Genomic DNA, 10,814 nt, shown 5'->3' with positions numbered 1-10,814 from the left:
AGATGATTATATTGTATGGGACTGGGGGCGGCCGCAGCCGCAGTAGCAGGATGGGGCCAGCGCGCGGACCCCACCGGCAGCCGGAGAAGCAGCCGCCTCAGTAACTCGGGCCTTCGAGCCGACGCCCCCCGCCCGGGTCGCCCGCCCTCAGCTCATGTATACGCCGAGCGGCGGCAGCAGCGGGACTAGCAGCAGCCGCCGCCACCTCCGCCGGAGTAGCTGAGGCGCTGAGCCGCGGCGGGAGTCCGAGTCGAGCAAGCCGAGTGCGGGCAGCGTGGGGCCGCCGAGGCGCGCTTCGAGCTCGGGGCCGCTGCCACCGCCGCGCCTGGGAGATGTGCCCGGAGGAGGGCGGCGCGGCTGGGCTGGGCGAGCTCCGTTCCTGGTGGGAAGTCCCGGCCATCGCGCACTTCTGCTCGCTCTTTCGCACAGCGTTCCGCCTGCCGGACTTTGAGATCGAAGTGAGTGCCGCGAGGAGCGGGCGAGGCTGAGCTTGCTGCGCCTCTTTCTCCTTGTGTTTTACTCGGGGAGTCTTGGGAACATCCTGAAGGAGGGATCTGGGGAGCGAGAGAGTTTTGCCTGTAGCCAGGAGAAGGGCCTGGGAGTGGGGGGCGCGAGGCGCGGAAAAGCAGGAGGGCGGGTGGGAGCTCCTCTGGGCTTTGCAAAGGACACCAAGTGCGGCGTCCGGGTTTGGGACGTTCTCTCGGGCGGCCACTGCTCACCCGCGGCTTCTAGAACTCTAAGAGTAGCGGAAAAGAGGAGGGAGAGCCTCTGCTTTTGTAGGAGTGGGAATGGGGGGCGGCTCTCCCGGGAGTTCACTGGAAGGAAAGGCTGAGTGTGGCGAGAGTGCGTGCGCGCGCGCGCTCCCTTCCCGGTGCCATTGAAGCTGCGAGCCAGCTGCTCCGGGTGGGGACGGGGTGCAGGCAGGCGAGGGGGCTAGGAGGTGGGGGGCGACCGCGGTGGATTAACTAGGACCGCCAGCGGGGAGACGGCCGCTGGGGCTGGTTGGGGGAGGGGTCTGTTGTGCTGGGGATAGACGCGCCCCCACTTTGTCCGGCGCGTTGAGGGGGGAGTATCACTTTGCAGACTCCCAGAGGCCCGCAACTCTCGGGGGGCCCTTTGGGTTAACTTTGGGCCGGCAGAGATAGGGGCCTGGCCAGGGGGGCGCGCTATCCTCCTCCGAGCCGCTCCGTTGCTGAGCCCTTACTCAGGGCTTCGCGGCTGCGAAGGGAAAGTTTGGGACTCCGTTATTCTTTTCCAGCTCCTTTACTCTCGGAGTACTGCTTTCTTTATTCTGGGAGCTCTTTGAGTTGATTTCGCCACCATTATCCCGCCGGGCGAGCGTGGAGGAAAGGGATGGCTTTTCTGGCCAGGCCGAAGGTGCTTTCAAACCCGAGGCTTTGTGATAATTGAACTAAAATCAGAGGGTCCTAGTAGCAGGGATGGTGGCGGGAGTGTGAGGTATGGAATGCTCATGATGGCTAAAACAAGCAGCTAGCCCCACCAGCCAGCATCCTCCTTTTATTTTTATTTTTGGAAGGGGGTGTGAAATATTCGATTGGTTGGCAGGTTGAATTGCTTTTTTTCCTTGTGCCAATTTGTGTAATGACTTTGTCACCTTTTGCCTTTGGACAAATGTAAATAGGTACTATTTGTTGGTCATTTTTTCTTTTCAATTCTGCCGATGGGTTCGCCCAAGGAGTAATCAAAATAATAATCACTCTATTGGAGGAGGAAATCGTTGTTGTTCCCTCCCCACCCCCACATAGGTTACTTTCTGCCATTTTCTAATTGATTTTGCTCCTAAGATTTTGGCCTCACCTTTTAGATTTAATCGTGTTTGCTGAAATATCATTTGCATCTTATATGAGTGAAGTGTGGAAACTTGCTCTTGTTGTAGAGTTAATGAAATCGGAAAAATAAAAAGATCAAAAGTGGGTGGGCTGGGAGAATGAAGAGGAATGTAGACTGATAAACTAGGGGCACTCAATGGCTTTTAGCGATTCTTAGTTCCTTAAGCTGATTAAAACAATGTGATTAAATCATAGGCTTCCCCATCTGTTTTTAGGAAGACTTAGAAACTTAGACATTTTACATAGCACCACAGCATTTGCTCTCAAAGTTTGGAAGTGAGTATAACAAGCATTATTTTTAATAAAAATGTTTGTGAGACTTACTGGAAAATACCCTAGACAGCTGTTTATATTGACACACTGACTAAAGAGAAACAGGGCCACAGAAATGAAAGATTTGGGAATGTTGAATGTCAAGAAGTGTTTAACATTCTGGTCTTGTGTTTTCTTTTAGTTGGTATAAAATTGTGACTAGGTTAATTATATCCTGCTGCTCAAAATGGTGGCTGTTGTGGGAAGTGTTGAGGCTTGTGACAGTGCCATCTTGGGTGCTGGTAAACTTGCCCTCTAGCCCTTTTTCTTCCTTGCAAGGTAATAAAGTTGAGGTGATGCTGGGATTACAAATTTAGAGTTTGAGATGTGTTCTACAAATACTGTGGAAAAACTCCCCTTTGAAAATTCATACACATATTCCCATCTTGTTGATTGAAAAATAGAGGTAACTGATTTTGCCTTAAATCATTACAGCACATCTAGAGTAATCTGTAACTTGTCTTCTGGTTTTAAGAAACAAGCTTACGGTTTTTAAGTATTATCTGGCTTAATTCCTGAAGGAAATGTAAATTGATAAAAAATTTGTATGTGTAACAGAAATGAAAAATCGTTGTATTACAGTTACATGTTGAGTAATCAGGGCCATTTGAGATGACTGCCCTCTGTTGATTCTAGTGTTTCTTGGAAGTGACACTTTTTTGGTTAAATTGGAGGCTATTTGAAATACTTGCAACACGAATATTTGAGGTCCAGTATGTACACAGTTTAAGAACTATTCATACCTGTCTTATTTGGAGATGTTCAGTAAAATGGATTACAAATTATGGTGACTTTTAGCCTCTTTAGTTCTTACATAATCTTTCTCGTACTAGGTGTGTTTTGATTAGGTTAATACAAATTTTAATGTAAGGTTTTCAGTAGTTACCAAAAAATTTAAAATTCATTTCTGTCCTAGACTTCTAACAAATTTGACTCAGTGATGGTGTGGAACTCACTGACAATACTATTAGTTTTGGTTCTCTCTATATAAATAAATACATTTATTTTTATTTGCTTAAGTGAAAAGCAATTGTTGTGTTTTTAATCCAATAGCTTATTGTTCTGACTGGTTGAGAAACAATCCCTTGTTTAGGCTTTATGGTGCAGTGGAAGACTCTTACAAAAAGAAGAAAAAATAATTTTAATGCAGATTAAATGCAGAGTTGTACCTGTTAGTTAGGCCAGGTGGAAAGGCCCTACAAACTTAATTTACTGCAACTCTAAAAGATAGAAGTGATGGAAGAAGTTGAGTATCAGCTTTTTTAGGAAACTAGTTTTCAGCTGTGGAAAAGATTTCGTTTTATCCTTGACCACCAGGGCTCAACCCGTGGATTTATAGAAAATTTAGGAAGCAGAGTCCTCAAGGACTTGACTTTTATTTATCTAAAGTGAAGCAATCTTTCAGGTAGGTGAAGGGCTGGGAGGATTCATGCTGCAATTCTGCAAGAGGTCAAGACCTCCCACTTAGAGAACTAGTCCCCAAAGTGTGGATATTTTTATTTTAGTACATTAAAAAAAAATATATTTTTACTCTGTTAACCTTGAATATACAGGATTTCTATGGAGGAGTCAACATATGTGATTTTAGGTTTTAAGGTATTTTTAAGGATTTGTATGTCACTCTTTAGCTGGCCCTCAAAGACAGGTTCTGTAATCATCAGACCAAAAATCTGTGAACAGATGGACAGCGCTTTATTTAAATTATTCAAAATTCCTGTTTATAAAATTAATACATGAAAATTATAGAAAACTTAAAAATTATAGCAAAATATAGGTAAAAGAAACAAAAGTCATGTAAGGCATTTGACTGCTAACCAGAAGGCTGGCGGTTCAAACCTACCAGCCACTCCTACGAAGGAAGGTTGGGCAATCTACTTCTGTAGTGATAGCGCTTCAGAAACCCAAGGAGATGTCGCCTATGAGTCAGACCCAACTTGACGGCATTGTGGGTTTTAGTGTTTTGGTATATTCTCACCAAGGAGCCCTGGTGGCACAGTGATTAAGTACTTGGCAGCTAACTGAAAGGGCAACAGGTTGAATCCACCAGCCACTCCGTGGGAGGAAGATGTGGCAGTCAGCCTCCAAAAGATTACAGCCTTGGAAACCCCATAAAAAAACCAAACTCATTGCTATTGAGTTGATTCCAACTCATAGCGACCCCATTTGGGTTTCTGAGGTGGTGAATCTTTACGGAAGTAGGTTGCCCAGTCTTCTTTCTGTGGAGTGGCTGGTGGGTTTGAACCACCAACCTTCTGGTGAGCAGTCAGATGCCTTAGGCACTATGCCACCAGAGCACCTTTGAAAACCCCATAGGGCAGTTTTAATCTGCCCTATATAGAGAGTTCACTATGAGTTGGAATTGACTCAGACAGCAGTGGGTTTGGTTTTGGGATTTGTAATCCCACCACTCAAAGAACTCTAGTAGTGCAGTGGTTAATGCATTTGGCTGCTAACGAAAAGGTTGATGGTTTGAACCCACAAGTTAACTCTGTGGGAGAAAGGTGAGGCAGTCTGCTTCTGTAAAGATTTACAGCCTTGGAAACTTTGTGGGGACAGTTCTTCTCTGTCCTGTAGTGTCAGTATGAATGGAATCAACTCCATGGCAGTGGATTTTTTTTTTTTTTGGGGGGGGGTCAATTCCTCTGCTCAGTGATGAAAGCTGTTAACCATTAACATTGTAATCCACCACTTAGTGATAAAATTCTGTTAACTGTAAATATCCTCACAATGTATTGTGTGGCAGGTTAGGTGTTGTTTTTATTTTTCAGATGGGGAGATGAAGTGTTGTTGGACAACAGTAGATTAACTACACCAGATTCAACATTCTATATCAGCAGGCACCTACTGTAGGCTTAAACATGAGCTCTGGTGGTGTAGTGCCTAAGGCATTTGACAGTTAGCCAGAAGACTGGCGGTTCAAACCCACCAGCCATTCCTTGGAAGGAAGACTGGGCAATCTCCTTCCATAGTGATACCCCCTCGGAAACCCAAGGAACGATTGCTGTGAGTCAGCATCAGCTATGGCAGCGAGTTTGGTTTGTTTTTTTAAATAGGCTAACTAAGGAGTTTTAGTGGCATAGTGAGTGGTTAAGGCATGTGGCTGCTACCCAAAAGGCAGCTGGTTTGAACCCACCAGCCTCTCCGCAGAAGAAAGATGGGGGATAGTCTGCTTCCGTAAAGATTTACGGCCTTGGAAACCCAATGGAGTTCGCTATGAGTCCGAAACAACTCGATGACAGTGATTTTGGTTTGGTTTGGATGGGCTTAACTATGAGCTGGAGGATTCAATAAAGAAGTCTGAAACTGGCTTTACCTCAGATTATCTGTTAATATTTCAGACCAACATATGTAGAACAATTAATTGAAATCAAGTTTTGAAAAATTAACAATCCACTGTGTTGTTGTTTTTGTTGTGATTTGCTGTGGAGTTGATTCCAACTCAGAGTGAGTAGAACTCTGCCCCATAGGGTTTCCTAGGCTGTAAATCTTTATAGGAGCAGATTGCCAGGTCTTTTTTTCCTGTGGAGCCCCTGAGTGAGTTAGAACCCAAGACCTTTTGGTTAATAGCAGAGTGCCTAACCATCATGCCACCAGGGCACCTTGGCTAAATTTTGTTCTGATTTTAGAAATGAAGAATGGCTAATTGACTTGCCCAGAGATTTACTTGGTCTTTTTCCCCAGCTAAATCTTCTTTTTCCAGTGAATATATTGTGTCACTTTGCCAAAGTAAGGTAAAGAATAGAATGATTTCCAGTAATCTGGTTTGGGATTAATCATGATGGATGTTTTGGGAGAAATCTCATCATAAACATTTTGGGCATATTTTCTCTAGTGAAAAGACTACTGCCTCAAGGTGGTTATTTGGATATGTTGTTGTTGTTATGTGCCGTCAAGTCAGACCCGAGTCATAGCAACCCCTCCTTGGGTTTGCGAGGTGGTGTCACTACAGAAGTAGATTGCGTAGCCTTCCTTCCGAGGAGTGGCTGGTGGGTTTTAATCACCAGCTTTCTGGTTAGCAGTCAAATGCCTTAGGCACTACGCTACCTGAACTCCTATTTGGATATGTTGTTGTTATTGTTGTTATGTGCCCTTGAGTCGGCCCTGACTCATAGGGACCCCTCCTTGGGTTTCCGAGGCAGTATCACTATGGAAGTAGGTTGCCCCATCTTCTTCTGAGGAGTGGCTGGTGGGTTTGAACCACCAGACTTCTGGTTAGCAGTCAAGTGCCTTAGACACTACACTACCAGAGCTCCCTATTTGGATATAGTGACGTACAGTTATTTGAATGGTTTGTATAGTAGGAGCATGATCAAAATAATCTGATCCTGCCTTGAGTACTAAATCCATTGCCTTCCATATATTGCTTTCCTGGTTGTGGTTGTTTGTGGGTGAAGTCTGCCACCTAATCAACATGGTGATTAGGGACAGTATCTCTAATTCAGATTCCTGAATCTACCCTTGGTGCTTCCTTGAATTTAAGCTTTTAATCATGAGTATCAAGGTATGGATTATTATTGCTGAGGTTTACATCAGCCGTGTACGCTGTTCTAACCCTGGGGCCCAGGGCCTACGGACAAGCTGGAGATTTGGGGTTGGGGTTCATGTGTGCATTTCCCTGGAAGAAAGGGCCTATCGCTTTCATGAAGTTGTGAAGGTGGTCTCTGACCATACAAAACATAAGGGGCAGTGAACTAGATGGAAGAATAAGTTGCCCTTAATTAAAAGCTTGGTTTTGTGATAACAAAATGTACTGGATTAGGAGTTAGGAAACTTGTACTCTAGTTCTAATTGTGGCACTAACCAGCTCTGTGACCTTGGGCAGGTCAAAATAGCCTAGTAATAAATGACACTTGTCTAGTACTCTGTACATTTTCAAAATGTTATCTCATTTTACCCTTAACCATCCTTAACCATCCTCATGAGGTGTAGGGGTTATTCTCATTTTATAGATAAGGGAATTGGAAAATTATAGAGGTTGCTTGGGAGGGGGAGTGAAAAGAGGAGGCTCTCATCTGGATTTCAGAGTCTGGCCAAATTCTGTGTTCTTGCTACTACATTATGCTGTTTCTCTACTTCAGCTCTTTTTTTTTTTAAATCAGTAAAATGAGGATTTAGTCCTATCAGTAATGGCTGAGATTCCACACTACACCTCTTTGATTCTTAATAATGTGGGGTACAAAAGATCCCTTTTTCAGGGACAAATTCATGTATTCTTTTCTAGCAGCAAATGTTTGTTGAAAACCTATGTGCTGTGCAGTGTACTAAGTGTTTGGGGTTACAGCTGTGAACATAACACAAAAATCCCTGTTCCCTTTTTAGTGGGAGGAGACAGGCAGCAAATAAGTATGTTGAAGAGAGACAAGAAATACAGCAGGATGAAGGCTGCAGGGAGGGCCAAGGTGAGGGGGTGGATTGTTGCAGTTCAAAATGGGGTGATTAGGTATGACCTGACTGAATAGATGACATTTGAGTAGGCCTAAAGGAGCTGTGTTTGAAAGGAGCTGAGTGATTTAAAAATTAGTGGTTAGTTACACTAATATATTTCATGTAAAATTCTAGATGATAAATGACTCTTAAAGATTCAGGATAGGCTCTGTCTCTGAGAAGGAAAGTCCTAGACAGGATGTGAATTACAGAGGGGCAGCAAGTGAAGTGTGAAGTCTTTGTGGGAGAAAATGTTCTGCCATGATGTAACAAGTCTCCAAAAGTGAGTACTGGTCCTTTATAATTACACCAACAACTTTAAAGGGAAAAACTTTTTTCTTTTTTGCCTACCATGCCCAGCAGTACCCTCTTATACTATTACGGATGGCCTATATTAGTATCTGGCTTGCTTTGCAACGGAAGTTTAGTTTGGGCTTGCTTAATTTTCTGGAACACAGTTAGGAAAGTCTAAAATACAACCTGGCAGCATTTGGTACAACTGACTGTGTACCCTTTGATCAAGAAAGACTTGGTGTTGTTTGTGTGTGGTTGTGTTAGGGGTCCAGGATGAGGAGCACTGGTAGAGTGCAAAGAGTGGCTTAGTGACAGTGTAGTGTGTGGTCAGAGCCAAAGGGGACAGAGCTGTACAACTTCCAACTAGTGGGTTTTAGGTCTGCTTGATTTGATTGATCTTATTTTCTAAAGGGAACAAGCAGAGAATGTCAGAAACGTGGATTGTGGGCTCACCTCAATCATTAACTTACGATTTTGGGCAGATCACTTTGGGCTTCAGATGCTCTATTTTATAGAATGGATATTTTAGACTGGAGGAGCCCTTTGTTTTTTTTATAGGTCTAAAGTTCTGTGATTCTAAGGTTTCTTAGCATGCTTACACTATTACCTGATTCAGAAAGTCTGTTAGGATCTAGGTTATGAGCTCTGTTAAGATCCATGTCTCACGAATTAATTTTGTACCAAGTGAAAGCTGCAAATCCACACTTGACATGTTTGAGGATTAGATGCATTTATTACTCTTTCTGTGGAAATCTTTCTGCCAAGAAGCTACTTTGAAAGTAGTGTTAGAGGCTCAAAGAATCCTCAAGGCCCTCACACTAAGCTAAGATTTTATGTTTTGAGGAATTCTGGAGGATGAAGCTCTTGGATTGTGTTATTTTCTCTGTAGTTTTCCTCACTTGTATTTAACATCTTTCGTACATAGAACTTTAAATAAAATGCATTAGAGCTTCTAGCTTTTGATTTGCTTTTCATTTGATACCATGACCTTTTCAGATAGCTATTTTGCCTTGCTCCCATGTTTTCATTGCTTTTATTATACCTTTTTTTTACATTGTTGTTGTTATGTGCCGTCGACCTTCCTTGGGTTTCCGAGGCAGTATCATTACGGAAGTAGATTGTTCCATCTTCCTTCCGAGGAGTGGCTGGTGGGTTTGAACCGCCAGCCTTCTGGTTAGCAGTCAAGTGCCTTAGGCACTAAGCTACCAGAGCTCCTTTTTTTTACATTAGTCTCTAACAAATATTAATAAATTTTATTATTAAAAATAAATTATTTTTATTTTTTTTTTCTTGTGCTTTAGAAAAAAATCATCGGGTAATAATAACTGAGCTCAGGATTCCATGGATTCCTTTAACTCAGGGTTTCTCAGCCCCAGCACTATTGACATTTTGGTCCAGATAATTCTTTGTTGTGGGAGCTGTCATATGCATTGTAGGATGTTTAGCAGCATCCTTGGCCTCTACTCTCTAGATACCAGAAACACCCCCCAGTCATGACAAATAGAAATGTCTCCAGATGTTGCCAGATGGCTCCTGGGGCAGAATCATCCTAGCTGGAGAATCACAGCTTTAGAATGTGCTTAGGGAAGACTGTTTCTCAGTGCTGGTCATTGCATAGAAAGTACTTTGTGTATGAGGTGGGTGGGGTTTTCCTTCCGATAGTGATTATTTCCCCCCCCTAAATGCAAACTTCTAATATTTTTGTTTATTGACATTGAAGGAAGTTAAAGTTGCTCCCAGATGTGCATGTCATCCACAATTGTGAAACCTGGGAAACAGATGTGTTGATTCCCCTCCATTCTTCCTTGGACAGTCCCTTAAGGAAAAAAGAGTGGTTTGGAGTAGTAGGGCGGTAGTTACAAAGCTGAGTGGGTTCCATAAGAAAGGCCTCCCTGTAAAGCAAGACCTCTCTGGCAGGGCCTGGTGCTGTCACGGGAGGAGGGGTGTTATGCTGCAGCCTCAGGCTGGTTTTAGCGGCTGCCATTGCCTGTCAGGGCACAAGGCTCTTCTTGACAAATCTCTTGAGTGTTTCAAAGTGGTGGACTCTGGAGGGGGGTGGTGGTTAACCATGACCAGGTCAAAAGTTCATGGGACCTAAGTTGAAGGTATATGTGTGTCTGTATACATTTGGGGCATGTGGGCATATGCATATGTCAAGTTATATAAAGTATATTATTTCACCAGAATTTTCAATTTAAAACACTGAAAGTAGACACTGATCCTAGAGCCTTTCTTGAGGCTGCTCTGAATGTGTGTGTTGTATATATATGTATGTATGTATGTGTGTGTATACATATATATGTGTGTGTGTATATATATATATACACACACACAAATTATATAAAATTAAGTATATATATATGTATGTGTGTGTATATATATATATATATATATATATGTATATAATTTTTAATTTTAATGATTTTTCCCATTTGATTTTGTTCTTAGGCAAATATGATAAAATATTTTATGGATTCAAATAGATTTTCATTTTGATTGGAGAAAAAATTGTATTGTGATGCTGACTTAAGCAGTATTCATACACTCTAAAGGCCTTTGAGCATCTTGTTAGAAAACCAAAAAACAAACTCACTGCCATCAAGTCAATTCTGACTCCTAGAGACCCGCATTGGGTTTCCGAGGCGGTAAATATTTATGTAAGTAGATTCCCCCATCTTACTTCCTAGGTTGGAACTGCCTGCCTTCTGGTTAGCAGTCAAATGCCTTAGGCAGTTAGCCACCAGAGTTCTTTTCTCGGAAGAAAGATGGCATAGAAATTCAAGGAAATGTTACCGGTTACCTGTGGCTTCTGAGGATGTCTTCCACTGAAGGTGTTCATCACAAAGCCCATCTTTTTCATCTTGGGTTATTTGGTCCCCACAGAGACACCTAATGCCTTATTATTTTTGTTCTTTATCTCTTTTGGCTGGGAAC

The 10,814-nt window shown here is 43.0% G+C and overlaps 1 protein-coding gene across 1 annotated transcript in view; it reads left to right on the top strand.

The window, feature by feature from the left end:
* The first annotated feature begins 332 nt into the window (after nt 1-332).
* Nucleotides 333-10,814, top strand: part of LOC103193867 (cat eye syndrome critical region protein 2) — a 230,873-nt gene continuing 220,391 nt past the window's right edge. The window contains exon 1 of the mRNA XM_007937176.1: nt 333-458. Coding sequence (XP_007935367.1) covers nt 333-458 — 126 coding nt within the window. The remainder of the gene's footprint in view (nt 459-10,814) is intronic.

Source organism: Orycteropus afer, unplaced genomic scaffold, assembly GCF_000298275.1.
Source record: "Orycteropus afer afer isolate SDZICR_OR568_19922 unplaced genomic scaffold, OryAfe1.0 scaffold00040, whole genome shotgun sequence".
NCBI lineage: Eukaryota > Metazoa > Chordata > Mammalia > Tubulidentata > Orycteropodidae > Orycteropus > Orycteropus afer.
Note: the sequence above shows the minus strand (reverse complement) of the source record. Positions and strands in the feature narration are given on the sequence as shown.